Here is a 15918-nt window from a genome sequence, read left to right as displayed (position 1 = left end):
AAAACTGCATACACAGTAGTGGTTTATAATTCAAAAGGCATTGACTGCAGTCAGTTTTGATGCTGGATGGCGCTCATTATTATAAGAAACTCTTGCTCAAATGAGGTTACGTGGAACCACTATTTTTGTACCAGCACCTGTTGAGCTGACACAGTATGACATATATAGCTTGAGTATTCTAAAAATTTATTTAACAGATCACAAATTGTATTTCCATTTACTTGTGTATATTGGAATGTGGTTGATAATGTATACTATAGCATGCATATCAAACACAAAGTCATAAGCAGAAACAATACACTGATTTAGACAACCGAACGCATCAATTGCACACAGCATACAAGCAGGATACCATCTGAGAGGGAGTGATATTGATCAGATGAGCTTAGGGAGAGCTTCAACGGCCGCACCAATATATTTACAACAGAGACGGTATGACAAATTGAGCATTTGCAATATTCAAACTTTATCGAAAGTCTCAAAACTGTATTTCAATTAGTTTGTAAACACTGTAAAAGATTTAGCCGATGATATGCTACTGCAGAAAAAAAAACTAAGCGGGATATCGCTGAACTTGAATTTGTCTGGAGCACTTTTTTCTTTCCCATATCATATAATCTCATGACTAAATTTTTTGTTGAGATTATATAAACATTCCTTTGTTTATTGCAGATGCACTAAGTTATGTTTTCAAGTTAACTGTAGTCTGTATTAAGTGTTGAGACTTCAAAAACTCTGCATTTTAGCATCGTTGCAAAGAAAAACCAAGGTTCCAAGTCGGTCAAAAGAAAACCTGCAAAGAAATTCAAGAGGTTGAAAAAAAGGTCTATTTATCCCAAATAAACCGCCTAAAGTGTTGAACATCAGACAGAATGACTGCCAGTATTTAAATTGTGTTTCTCCAACTTCGTTAACTTATATTTTACGCTATGAGAACATTCTTTCAAATAGTAAATTATTTTTTGTTTGAATGTCATTTTCCATTATTTGGCCAATACTGGGATATCAGCTGAAATGGATAATAAACTTGCAAAAGCAAAAACTAAAAGTTTTATAAGCAAGTAAAAGTTTTTCAAATTAGATTAGCCAAATCAAAAAATATTGTGATGAAATAGCTTTTACCATTTCACGCAGCAAAATATATGTACATTATAAAACTATGCAACTTTTGACAGGTTTTTTAGTGCTAAAAGCTATTTGAAAATTTGACTGAACTTTTGGAGAATGTAATAAAGTGGTATTTAGAACCTTCAGCTAGTTAGTTGGTGTCTAAACATTTTTTTCTTGTCAACCAAAGTGGTGACTCTTAAACTATTTCTGAATTTATTCTATTATATTAACTTCCAAACCCTTCACCTGCTGTTTTCCAATAAACTTGTTACTTCTAATTTCATTTTGGTAATTTGTACTAAAACTGCAAACGTACTAATTGTAAAAGAGCTTATTGTGCAAACTTTTGAGGGCACCGTCAGATCGAAGACTATTTTGATTCGTTTTGAGAAATGGTCTCTGATTGATGTCATCTGACAAACAACCTAGTTTGACTGTACATAACTAACTCATTTACTAACTCTATTACTATACTGAACCTCCTTGACTTTGTTATTACACATTGTTGTAACCTTGCCCTGATTAAAAAAATAGGACTTCCTGTCTGAATACCTAACAATCTGTCAAACATCCTAGTCTGACTATGATTGCTTGTCCTTCAGCAGTGTATTTTCCAACTCTAGTTATCCTTGTATCACACCTATTTAACTGACTGGTTGAAGTGCTAGTTGGCAGCCTATAAAATTCATTATAATTTCAAAAGCACATACTCGGTCAAAACTTAAATGAACATAAAAAATTGTTTATTAAATGTAATGGTGTTGTGCACTTTCTATTGTATTGGGAAAACAGCTTAGAGAGAAACACAAAATTTGATGATCAATATTATACTTTATATAGTGCATTAGGTGCTCAAAATTATGTAGATGGTCTACAAATGCTAAAGCATTTTATATCGGAAACATTTTCTGCTTTTCTGATTTAAAAAGCTGTGTGAATAAAAAAAGCTGCTGCCATATTTAAATAAAGGCGCTGTAATCTATGAAAATTTAACATTTATTATTTCTTTTTGGACAACATAACTAGATTGCAGACATGTTTTGAAAAAGAATAATTATCTCTTGAACATTTACATTTTTCAATTGTGTTGCAACAGCATTCATATGTATTGCCGGTCTTACAGGTAGCTATTCGATTGCCTTTAAAAAGTAATGTTATGATTGTTTTTTTTTTGCATTGTAAACTGATTAAAGTTTTTTTTGCAAGCTCATAAAATATGTGTATATTTTTCTAAAAAAAAATGTTTTCAGCTCCATTACAACGGCTTGAAGTGCCATAGGTACAGTAGAAGTTAGCTTCATTTATAGCCTAGAAAATTACAAAAAATGGCTTAGTTTTAAATAAACAAACTGTTCAAACGGATATAATTGCTACTACAAGTATTTATGATGTATCTGATGCATCCCAAACTGTTTTTGGTTTTGTGATGCTTATGCAAGTCATGATTGACCCGTTTAAATTTTATAATATTTTATAATATTTTATGCTGATAGGGTTTTCTAGAATTTTGCCTAAAGCTTTATAAACTATCTTTGTCGCTTACCATTGCAAAGTTCTTTCGACTGGCCAAAAAATTGAGCTCGTAAAGGCGTTTCTGTTCCTTATTAAACCAGATATATTCTCCTCGTTAGCAGCTGCTGTCACTTCTACCTAAATTTCAAAACCTCCCTGATTGACCTTCTAAGAAGACATTGACAACCCTTGCAGTCATTGTGCCTCCGTGTATGATGAAAAATCTCTCTCGCACTAAAAAAATTAACGAAGCGGTAGGGATGGAAAAATAAATATTGTGTTTTATCAAAGAACCAAATTAAAATTCAACTGATTTGGTGAATGGTTTTGAAAAGCTCATTACTCCCCACAAGTTGTTGGTTCATCAAAGGGCTCCAAATCGATGATTACTTGTGAAAGCCTCTGAACACAGCAAAAAATTTATAGCTCAGCATGATCGACCCGTAGTTGTAAGCTAAATAGAAGCCAAAACACGCGGTGTACAATTGCGCAGGGTTGACTCTATTGCTAGCTACAAAAGAGTTAACTTTTCATAGAGGGTGACAGTGATTAGCTGCAAATAAATTAATCCTCGAATATGCATGAAAAAGGCATTTTACACGAAACTTAACTCTGCGAATGAATTCATCCTGTAGGGTAAACCCAAAATTGTTTCATAGTTTGCCATTGTCTTGAACATTAATAGAGTGGTGTACATGGTATAACAAATGTATTGTTGCTGAGTGTAATATCAACTGATCCAGTCAATAAAGAGTCAACACAGGTATGCATAAAATATGTCGCAATGCTGATGCAATACAAGGATATGATGACTACAACAGGAAGTGTAAGGGCAGGTAATTACGAAGTGCAACATACATTGTGCACATAACTTCAATACATCTCTCTTTCTTCTACAAAACAAAAAGATGAAATCCAATTCTAATTGAAATAATCAGACCAGCAACACACATAGCTATCATAATGTTATCACTACTGTCTACTACAATTATACATGATGTAGTCGTCAAACCGAGATGGTCGTGCTCTAACCCGAGGAAGTCGAGGCGGTGTGGCAGCAGGTTCTGGACAAACAGGTACCTTATTAGCATTAGGTTGATTGTTTTGATTAGCTATGTGTATGTTGTCTGGCTGAATGTCTCTAAGCTCAATGTCGTCAGGTAAGTCTATACAGGTCTTGCTTTCAGCATCTTTTCTAATCTGTCTCCTGTTACGTCGTTATATTACATCAGTAGCCAAGTCCTTTACCAAGTAGCTTCTACCAATTGTCTTCACAATGATTCCTGGCAGCCATAAATTGCTAGTACAGTTGCGTATTCTTATCTTATCTTCATCTTGTAAAGGTGTAAGATCTCTAGCATTACTGTCATAGAATTTCTTTTGCTTTGCTTTAGCTGCTCGAAGGTCATCATATGTGTCGAGTGAATGCTGACCTGGCTCCATAGCTGATTTTGTAGAGGGCAGTAGTGTTCTGGTTCTTCTGCCAAACAATCTCATTGCTGGTGATGGTATGCCATCTCCTCTAGGAGTTTTCCTGTAACTCAGTAGAGCTAAGTATGGGTCATCAGATTTTGTTAGCAGTCCTTTAAGTATTCTTACAGAGCATTCTGCAAGTCCATTAGATTGAGCATACCGAGGGCTTGATGTACAGTGGTCAAATTTCCATGTTCTTGCAAATTCCCTGAACAGACTGCTAGAAAACTGTGGCCCATTGTCACTTATAACCTTTAGTGGTATTCCGGGTCTGGCAAAAATAGATTTGACATGAGTTATTACAAATGAACTAGTAGTACTGCTGAGTTTTAAGTACCTTTTGGAATTAAGAGTGCTCCTGAGGTATTTCAGGCCGCGATGGAAAGGCTCTTCAAAGGTCTAGATGGTGTGGCAGTAATTATGGATGACATATTAGTGCATGCTACTACTCTTCAAGAACATAACAATAGACTAAAGGCAGTATTAGAACGTTGCAGACAGCAAGGACTGAAGTTGAACAGAAAGAAGTCTCAGATTGCAGTATCTCAAGTAAAGTACATAGGCCATGTTCTTTCGACTGATGGAGTGAAGCCTGACCCCAGCAAAGTTTCTGCAATTCACAAACTAGAACCTCCAGTTGACCAAACCGGTATACGAAGAATCATAGGTATGGTCAACTGCCTCACGAAGTTTGTGCCAAACCTGTCAGAGCATCTAAGTGAGCTTCTCAAAATGACTGAGAAAAGTTCTGAGTTTGTTTGGACACAGCGACAAGATGAAAATTTCAAAAAGCTGAAACGCAAAATTTCATCAGCTCCTCTTTTAAAATACTATGATGTTAGCAAACCAGTTCTCTTATCTGTTGACTCATCTAAATCGGCCATTGGTGCAGTTCTATTACAAGATGGAAAACCAATCGCCTATGCTTCCAAAGCTCTTACAGATACAGAGCAAAGGTGGTCACAGATTGAGAAAGAGATGCGAGCCATTGTGTTTGGAGCAGAACACTTTCACAGATACATACATGGTAAAGATATCACTCTTGAGACTGATCACAAGCCACTTATCAATATTATAAGTAAACCTATCGACAAGATACCGCCAAGATTACTCAACCTAGTTTGGAGATTGATGCCTTACGATGCTACACTGAACTACAAACGAGGAGAGGAGTTATACATAGCTGATACACTGAGCAGAGCCACGTACAAGGATAGTGAACGGACCATAACTGATGAAATCTTAAGTCTCAACTGTCTTCCTGTTCTACATTCTACAGAATATCAACAACCTGAGCTTAAAGAAGCTACATCTAAGGATACCCAACTACAAAAATGTTCTATGCCATCTACCTAACGGACTATTAAAAGTTGTTGAAAGACTACTACATTTGTCTAGTTTCAATTGCCAAAAACCCTTATACGCATCTAATACACTAAAAGGTTTAGCTTCAGGAATTCTAGCTGTTACAGATTCATAGGTAGGTAAAGGATAGTGTGCCCTTTTAACAGCTTTGTTTAGGTTCGTTGGATCAATACAAATCCTAATACTACCATCAGGTTTTTTTACTGGTACAACACTATTCACCCAATCAGTTGGCTCAGTTATCTTAACTATAATACCTAATGATTCCATTGTTTTCAGCTCCTTTACCACCTGACCTATAACTGGTTCAGGTATAACTCGTGGAGGGTGTACAACAGGAGTATATGCAGGATCTAACTCTATAGAATGTTCACCTTCTATGCCACCGAGCCCATCAAATACATCCAAATAACCATCAAGGTTGAAAGTGTTACTGATAGTTTTACCTGGAGATTGTATTTGGTTTAGCTTTGCCAACAGTCCTAGAGTGACACATACTTTGTCACCTAACACTGCTCTCCTATCTTCAGGTACTACCATAAATGTCAGTGGCAAGCTCTTCCCATTTGTGTGAGCAGTAGCTGTTACTTGGCCAAGTGGTACAAGCTGATGTCCAGAATAAGAGTATAGTGTAGTAGCGCACTTTTGTACTGGCAGGTTCATCTGGTTCACTAACTGTACAGGAAGTGTGTTGCATTCTCACCAGTATCTAACAGCACTGAAACTGTAGGGTCATTGATACTAATGTTAGTAGTGAAGTCTGCAGGATTAGTTGTAGAACTTTTAATGCATCCAACAAAAAGAGCGTTACATTGGCTACGAGCTTTAGGCTTTGGTGTATAGCAGCATTTCTAAAAGTGGTTAAACTTTTCGTAGTTTCTACAAATTTTTCCTTTTGCTGGGCATGAGTCAAAATAATGTCTGGGCAAACTTCCACACCTACTACATGTATTTGACTGGTGTGTTTTAGGCTTTTCAGTCCTATGCTGAGCGTTGTTACGTACTGCAGCAATAGAGACAGATTCTTCCTTTTGTTCGCATTTAGCAGCTTCTTAGCATTTTTACAACATTATCTAGTTCAACATTTTTCATTTGCTTAATCTTAGCTACTGTTTTTGCATTATCTAAGCCGATAACCATTGTGTGAAATATTAACGTTTCAGTCTGTTCACCAAACTCGCAGTAACGTGCTGTTTTCCTCAACTCAGTCAGATATTCATCAATGCTTGTGTGATTCTGCTTGCGGTTGAAAAAATGGTCTCTCAAGTTTAACAGGTTACGCCTCAGCTTACAAAAGTTGTCAAAGTTTTCTATAATATTGTTATACACATCTTTACATTTGCCGGTGGCATATGTAAAAGTTTTGTAGATATTTTTGCCTCACTCACCAACAGTTCATAATAATATAGCTATCTTTACCTTATCATCGGCTCCGTCTTTATCAATAGCTTCCAGAAAATGTGTAAAGTATTCTTTGTAAACTTCTCATTCTGCTGGTAAATCAACTCCTGCCAATGACTTAGGAGCCAAGAACTGATATTCACTAGCCATCGCAGTAGTAAGCAAAGCCAATGTAAGTAATGTAATATAGATAATTGTATTATATTAATCCATGTAAAATATCTTTAGTCCAAGTTTAAACTGACACCATGTCTTGAACATTAATAGAGTGGTGTACATGGTATAACAAGTGTATTGTTGCTGAGTGTAATATCAACTAACCCAGTCAATAAAGAGTCAACACAGGTATGCATAAAATATGTCGCAATGCTGATGCAATACAAGGATGTGACCAATACAACAGGAAGTGTAAGTAAGGGCAGGTAATTACTAAGTGTAATATACATTGTGCACATAACTTCAATACACCCATTTTTATGAAGAAAAATTGAGCAATTAGTGTGGCTAAGGCTCTGCTAATAAAATTGGTCTACTTTGTTAAATATCAAATGTATTTTGTATACTTTACGCTTAGATATAAATAAATAACAGTCCAAATGAAAATTCTTGTTTTAGACCACGTTAGGTGTTTGCCCTATCTTTTAATTGACAAAGGTGAGACGACTGTTAGGAGCACGCACTTGTTAGCTAAAGTGAGATAAGCTTTTTAGAAATTTGTTACAAATTGCCAATCCTTTTGATCGCTACTATCATTTAGACATTTACAGTAAATATAAAATTACACAGAATATACATGTAAGTAGTTTTTATTAGCAAGTAATGTTATTTTTTATCCTTCGCAATTGTTTCTGATGTGTGAACTGATCTGACCAGCAAGATGTTTTAAAACTAAATTTGATAAAACCTGATTGCAATTGAAACACTAAAAATATATGGAAAATCATGTCACTAGTTGATATAATTGCTATTATTAACATCGACTATTACATTCAAGTTTTAGAGTTACGGGTCTTTATTATGTTGGTCCTTTTGCAACTCTAGACATAGGGTCATAATCACTTTTGCTTGATCAGATCAAGTTTTGTCAATTACCACTATAAAAAATTCAGTCTTTCAGATCATAAAATTGCAATTAATACAAAATAAAGATACTCTCCGATAAACTTTACTGAGTTTTCTGCGTGTTCATCTCTCATACTGCATAGATTCATTAATATAATTTAGTATTATTACTCAAAAATAAAACTAATGGTTCTCTACCAAAAGATTAGACAGATGTAAGAGCTCTAGTAACTATCAAGGAAACCAACTCCTTATATATGTTTATATATAGTATAAGTATATATATATTTAATAAATATTAAGAAGAAAGTAAACTTTTAGTATTTGCGCTACAAATTTGTTTTGTGCAATGCACTCATCAGACGCAGTTGTACTGAAATATTTTTAGTACAACCGTGTCTGATGAGTGCTTTGCACAAAACAATTTGTAGCACAATTACTAAGAGTTTACTTTTTTGTTAATATTTTTTACAAATATTTTATATATTTATATATACTAGCTGTACCACCCGGTGTTGCCCGGGCAATAAATAGTTCTTGGACAGAAAATTGACTTGTCCTTAACGTATAACAACATTTACCATTCTAATTTTCAAACTACCTATCATGAGAGAAGTGTTCTCTGTAGCTGAAATAAATTAGGAGAGAAAATAAAAACAACTGTAAAAGTTTTTAAACTTGCTCAAACTGTAACTTTCAAACTTTATATCATGAGGGAATGATTTTGTGCAGAACAGGTTCTTTTCTTTTGAGGTATTAGACAATGTGTAACTTCTGAGAATTCTTGTATTTAACAGATCAATAAAAAATATGACAGAATATGGTAGTATTTGGTGGTTGAAATTTTATTAGAGCATTGTCTGTCAAAAATTGTTGAATGAAAAATTAATCTATATATATATTTCTTAAAGTATGTCTGTATGTCGTATGTCTGTCTGCATTCCGGCTATAGCCATTATTAGAATAACTGCAGCTGGACAACAATGCTGATGCAATGTCATGGAGTACCGTCATTAGAAGCCTAGCAGCTTACTGCAATTTCCCATTGGCAATGTGCCAGGCTAATAGCTTGAAAGTTACAGTTGTTTGACAAAGTTTTAAAACCTTTACAGTTATTTACATTTTTCTCTTATTTTATTTCAACTACCCAAAACACTTCTCTCATGATATGTAGTTTGAAAATTAGAATGGTAAATGTTGTTATATGTTAAATACAAATCAATTTTCTGTCCAGACTTTTTAATGCCGGGGCAACAACGGGTGGAACAGCTAATATTAAAAATACAGGTTGGAATCTAACTAAGTAATAATAGGTAACAGTGATAGGACAATGAATAATGGTTAAACTTCAAAGAGATATCAAACTCAAATTATGTTTGAAAAATGCAAGTTGCAATAAAAACTATAACGTAACAAACTGTAAAAACTTATTCTATAAACTTCAAAAGTTATACAAAGTTTATAAATGTAATAAGAGAATGTAAATCTACCAATATATATGTTTTTCAAAGTATGTAAATGTATGTAAATATAAGAGAGTGAGGAATGACTGATACTAACGATAAATCTTACAGATAATCTTACATTAATCTTACAAACTATTGTTGTAAAACGTGAAAATAATTATGAATTACCAATTGGTTAGGTTTAAAAGGAAAAACTTGTAAGCTAATACACAAAGTGAGAACTGATAGAAAAATTTTGGAAACACACCTTTTAACGAACGAAACATTCGGCTGTTGAGGAAACAAAATAGCGATTGTTACAATACTATATTGCTATTAACATAAATGCTAATTAACAAAATGAATAACATTTAACAAAATAAAAACAAGTGTAAAGGTTTTAAAAAATTTTCAAACAGCTGAAACTTTCAAACCTCATATCATGAGGAAAAGGTTTTCAAACCACTGTAAATTTAAAAGTTCCTAACTTTAAGCGATGTATAGCATTTAATAACGTACAGTAGAATCTCAGTTATTAAACATAATCATTCCAAAATGTTGCCATGTGTTACCTGGTAGGTTACGTTATGTGTTAAAATAAAATTATGGGTAACATAAATTATAAATTAATATAAATTATGGGTAATATAAATTATAAAATAAATTTGGGTAACTTCGGAGATATATTTCAGTAAAGTATGTTTTCAACATTTTACACCATAAGATGTACTGTATATTGCATACTATAAATAGAAACAGGTATATATAGATCGGGTTTAATTTTAATGAAATGTTTTATATTTATGATTATGGAAAAAGACAGCAAAAGTAAACATTTCGTGGGTTTGGCTTTTGAAACATCCAAAGCATTAAAGGTTTAAATACAATACTAAAAAATATGCCACAGACAGTTACATTAAAAATCATAGGAAAAAGAAAATATAAACAGCAATGGCCTGTTTACTTTACATCTTTAAAGGAGACTCATCCTCCAATACAAATTAGGGTAACTTGAGTGGAAGGGTTAGTTCCCTAGCAAATTTTTTCAGTAGAGGAGGCATCGTCCTACATGGTTTCACCCTTTTTTGTAAAGAATTTACAAAGCGTAAAATGCTTATCCGTTTCCAAGCGTTTCCGGAGCTTTGCTAATTGCAATGCGCATGCTTCGGTGTAATGGTCTAGCCGAGACCAAAATTTATATTCAAGCTCTGAGGCAAACTAATCTCAAAATATTTGGTGAAAAACCTAAGGCTAAAATGATTAGCACGCGCAGGCTGTATATTTTATATGAATAGGTATAGGGTAACTATAGTGTTTTAGCTCAGTGGTAGACCATCCTGATAAACCTTCGTTGATGAGAAAATTGTCATGAGTCCGAAACCATCAGATCGCGGATATATATAATATATATTTCTCATATATATAATATATATACAATATATATATATACATTTCTCATATATATAATATATATACATTATATATATATATTTATTTCTCATATATATATATTATATATATCTATATAAAAATACAAAAACAAGTGTGAAAGTTTGATAAAACTGCATGTTATTTTACCGCCAGCACCAAACTCTAAGTTATACAGTTTTATCAAACTTTCACATCTTTTATATCTATTTTAGATCAGCTCAGGAAACTTAGATCACTTTTATAGACAATGTGACCACACAAAAATTATTTAGTATATATATATATATCCAAATGTATCATAGTAAGAACTAAAATCAGAGTGCTCAACATAGGATGGATCAGTATAAATTAGAAAATTAAATAGTTCAGGCTGTAGTTCGCGCATTTTTCAGGCTGTAGACTTCAACTCTTGAAGTCTACAGCCTGAAAAAAGCACTAGCAGGAAATTGTCAGTAGCTGAAAGATAAGCGTTTCTAAGTATAGAGATTTTTCTATTACTTGAGATTTGTTTGTTTTTTTAGGTGCTGTGACGGCCAGAATGTTTTCAGATTAAAATTGGCCAGAATTGATCGCTGTTGATGAAGAAAAGCTATTTTTTTCTTTTAAGCGTTTCTACTAAAATCAATTTGGCCGATTTTCTTTAAGTTTATATGAAGGTTACTTCGCTTTTCCTTGCCTTCAAAGAACTATTGTTAAGCGGATGTCTAGTAAAGTGGGATTTTTTGCAAACCCTTAGAAAAGTCGTCAATAATAATATTTTGCTGATGATGGTAATAACGGTGCCTAGGAACTACTAAAAGTTGAGGTTTATCTCTAAGGTTTGGAATAAAGTGATATTCTAAAGCGATAACAACCATCTATGTAGCCGTTGAGCAAAAAACTGTTTGAGTTAGCAAAGTTGAAGTTGAGTTATCAGAAGCAATTTATCATCATGGTTTGGGAACAGATCAAAAACATCCATTAGAGTTAATTGCTATCTGTTCGCTTTTTGAGCTATCCGTAGACGACTTATCCAAGTTTGACTATATCTATACATATATATATATATATATATTATATATATATTATATATATACAGTGTAACCTCGGTTTTCGAACAACACAACGTTTGAACAAATCGGAGTTCAAACAGAAAATTCAAGCCATTCTTGCTTCGTAGTTTGAACAAAAATTGGAGTTTGAACGCCGGATGCTGAGCGGCGTTGACTGTGACCAACTGTTGTCGCATGCGGACGTGCTGCATTTTGCCTTCGCGTTTTATATAGAAGTACGAAGTGTTTTAGCCCCTAATCATGCCTCCAAAGAAAATCGGTGCAATCAGCAAAGCTCCTACAAGTGAAAAAAGAAAAGTAGTGCGTAAAACTATTGCATTTAAGAAAGAAATAATAGCAGACTATGAAGAAGGTGCGCGAGTGTCTGATCTGGCTAAGGAATACAGCATGGTGAAATCTACAATCAGTACAATATTAAAGAATAAGGAAGCTGTGAACTCTAAGCGATGTGGCTATAGGAGTGAGTGCTATAAGCAAGCAAAGGCCGCAAGTTTTGGAAGAGGTTGAAAAACTTTTGATGATTTTCATGAATGAAAAACAGTCAGCAGGAGATAGTGTTAATGAAGAGATTATTTGTGCAAAAGCACTAAAAATGTACAGTGATTTGTTAAAGAAAGACCTGTCGCTTATTGTTGAAGGATCTGATTTCAAGGCTAGCAGAGAATGGTTCGAAAAGTTCAAGAGGAGATGTGGCATTCACAATGTGGTTCGACATGGGGAGGCATCAAGTTCGGAAAATACTGCAGCGGAAAAACTCAAGATCGTCTTTGCCAGTTTCGTTAAACAAGAAAATTATTTTTCCCAGCAGATTTTCGACTGTAACGAAACTGGACTTTTCTGGAAGAAAATGTCACGGAGGACATACATTACACGCGAGGAGAAGTCCATGCCAGGTCACAAGCCAATGAAAGATCGCTTCACGCTTTTACTGAGTAGCAACGCAAGCGGGATTGTACAATCAAGCCTCTACTTGTTTATCATTTGGAGAATCCGAGGGCATTTAAGGCCAACACCATAATTAAAAGCAAATTACCTGTTATGTGAAGGACAAACTCCAAGGCTTGGCTAACAAGGCACATTTGCACCGAGTGGGTGCATGCACTTTTTGCCCAGAAGTAAAAAATTATTTGAATGAGAAGAATTTGCCACTACGCTGTTTTTGTTAATGGACAACGCCCTTGCACATTCTCTAGGTTTGGAGGAGGACTTGATGGAGGAATTTGATTTTATCAAAATTAGGTTTCTGCCTCCAAATACCACCCCGTTACTCCAACCCGTGGACCAGTAAGTTATTGCCAACTTCAAAAAGCATTACACAAAATATTTCTTCCAAAGGTGCCTTGAAGTCACGAATGACACTGAACTGACCCTACGCAATTTTTGGAAGCACAATTTCAACATCGTGCACTGCATCAACATCATCGATAAAGCATGGGATGCTGTGACCTAATGGACAATGAATTCTGCTTGGAGGAAGTTATGGCCCGAGTGTGTCACCAAACAAGAATTAGAGGGTTTCGGTGTTGCAGGGACCAGCACGAATGCTCCTGTTGAGGAGCAGAAACCCGACCTCGTTGATGACATTGGGTCTGTGTGCAAGAGCTTGGGCTTGGAGATTGACAACGATGATGTGGAGGAACTCCTGAAGGAACATCAAGCCGAGCTCACCACAGAAAAACTTTTCCAACTTCAAAATGAGCAGAAGAAAAAGTTGGAAGAGGAGAAGTCCTCTGAGGAGGAGGAAGCAAGAAAGGATGCCCCCGACATCCGAGATTAAACAAATGTGTAGCAAATGGGCCGAGTTACAGAATTTCGCCGAACTTCACCGCTCCGATAAAGCTGCAGCCACCAGAGTCATCAATGATTTTAACGACACTATCATGAACCACTTCTGAAAAGTGCTAAAAAAAGGCAGAAGCAAGTGTCATTGGATAGATATTTTAAGAGAAAAGAACATCTGGTATCTTAAAAAATACTATTCATAATTCTCTTCTTTATCCTAGTGTTATTTTTACACGTTCATGTTGGCGTAATCTTTCGTATGGAAGATTACGATAATTACATTACGTTTTATGGGTTAAATTTATGTTTATGTTATTTGTGTCTTTGCCAATTTGCTTAACATTTTCTGAGACATGCATTGTTTTTTATGCGTTGGTCAGCATTTTAATGTGCAATTTTATGCATAAAATAATGTATAAAATACATGTACATGTACTAACAAGGTAAACATTCAAGGGGTTAGAACGGATTTAACCAATTTACATTATCTGCAATGTTAAAAATGATTTCGGTGTTTGAACAACTCGGTGTCTGAACAGCCTTCAGGAACAAATTATGGTCAAGAACCGAAGTTACACTGTATATATATATATGTATATAATTGTTTCCTCACCCTGGATACCCCATATGGGTGGTAAATTCTGCTCTAACTCGGGTCAACTACCAGAGACCTGGGAGTTTGAGCACTCGCCTCAAGATCTTAGCTGTTCCCAATAGCACACTTTTCTGCAACTCATCTGAGTTGATGTCTGTTGTTATCTGGGCAAGCCATATTTTATGCGTCGGTGTTATTGCGCCCAGTGCCCCAATGACTATTGGGATTACAGTTGTTCTTATATTCCAGCATTTTTCAATCTCTTCTCCAAGAGGGAGATATTTCTCTACCTTTTCTTTTTCTTTGCTAGCTATATTGTAGTCATTGGGTACTGCTATATCTATTATAGTAGCCCTCTTGTTCTCCTTGTCTACCACCACTATATCTGGTTGGTTTGCTAGGACATGCTCGTCAGTTCGGATGTAGAAGTCCCAAAGGATCTTAGCGCGGTAATTTGCATTGACCTTACCAGGAGCTCCCACCAGTGTGGGGGGGGGGGTCGGGAAGCTCTTCTATATATATATATATATATATATATATTCATATATATATAAATATATATATATTTAGAAATATATATATATATATTTAGAAATATATATATATATATTTATAAATATATATATATATACGTGTGTATATAGTCAAACTCGGATATATATATATATAGGACAGATAGCGCAGTTGGTAAGGGATTGGGACTACATGGGGGCTACATGGGAAGGATGCGTCAACTGTTGATGAATATACGCCCTGAGTTGCCACTAACTGCTAAGCAACTTGTAACTCAGAGGAGTAACATAATTAAGTGGCACCTCATAACGGAACTTGAGATAGATGAAATTAGGGAACAGTTCACCCAGGTGCCCTCGACCAACGAGGAGTGCAGATCGACACACACTGTCACACATACACAATCGTGCATTGACTCACGGGTTGAGGTAGACATGCACTTAGACCTTGACCCAAGAGTAAAAGAGCTGGCGGAAAACATCATCAACAAGATGCCAGCTGCTAATGATTATGGAAGCAGGGTACCACTACAAAGAGTTAGCAAGGCCATACCTAAGACGCGGAAGGCATTAACTTGGCACTGGAGTCGAACTCAACTGGATCGATCAGTGAGACTAATGCCTTAATCTACAGCACAGCAACCGTCATCTCGGAGGAGATGGGTATTAGCCACTGCCAACAAGGCTTCAAGCCATTCCATCCTGGCAGCTGAGACTACAAAATAAGATCAAGAACTTGCACAAGAAAGTTAGAAGGCTTAGTGAGGGATCTAGCCACAGTTTGGAAACGTCTAAAAACGGAAGCCACAATAGAAGCTCCAGAATCTGCCAAACAGCAGCTAGTAGCACTCACGGCACGACTGAAGTGGTATACCAAAGAGCAGGATAACAAGAGAATGAACAAACTGTTCATCAATAATCCATCTAGAGTGTATTCGATCTAGCACTTCAAAGTTTTGGAAGGACATCTGGGAAAAAGATACTACACATAACACCACTGCAAATTGGCTGAAAAGGCTTACAGAGAGCCACCAACCAACACACTTTGGCTCAGCAAGGATTCACCATCAGCGAAGTGGACTTCAAGTGCAGAGTGCAGCGTATGAAGAACTGGGCAGAACCTGGCCATGTCGTGATTCAAGCGCTCTAGGTGAACAATTGACATCACCTCACACTAG

At 35.5% G+C, this 15918-nt stretch overlaps 1 protein-coding gene across 1 annotated transcript; it reads left to right on the top strand.

Moving 5' to 3' along the window:
- Positions 1 to 12091: 12091 nt before the first annotated feature.
- On the top strand, positions 12092 to 13628 carry LOC137398834 (tigger transposable element-derived protein 1-like). Its single transcript, XM_068085009.1, has 4 exons — positions 12092 to 12311; positions 12490 to 12783; positions 13045 to 13135; positions 13325 to 13628. The coding sequence occupies exons 1-4, from the start codon at positions 12092 to 12094 to the stop codon at positions 13626 to 13628; spliced, it is 909 nt and encodes a 302-aa protein (XP_067941110.1).
- Positions 13629 to 15918: the final 2290 nt, after the last annotated feature.

Source organism: Watersipora subatra, chromosome 6 (genome assembly GCF_963576615.1).
Source record: "Watersipora subatra chromosome 6, tzWatSuba1.1, whole genome shotgun sequence".
Lineage (NCBI taxonomy): Eukaryota > Metazoa > Bryozoa > Gymnolaemata > Cheilostomatida > Watersiporidae > Watersipora > Watersipora subatra.
This window is presented reverse-complemented; position numbering and strand designations above follow the sequence as displayed.

Bases quoted from the DNA above. Each gene is read 5' to 3' on its own strand.
- LOC137398834 (XM_068085009.1), top strand. From the start codon at position 12,092: ATGCCTCCAAAGAAAATCGGTGCAATCAGCAAAGCTCCTACAAGTGAA. The intron at 12,784-13,044 runs GTAGCAACGCAA...CACATTCTCTAG, and splicing joins TCGCTTCACGCTTTTACTGA to GTTTGGAGGAGGACTTGATG. The intron at 13,136-13,324 runs GTAAGTTATTGC...TTCTGCTTGGAG, and splicing joins TTACTCCAACCCGTGGACCA to GAAGTTATGGCCCGAGTGTG.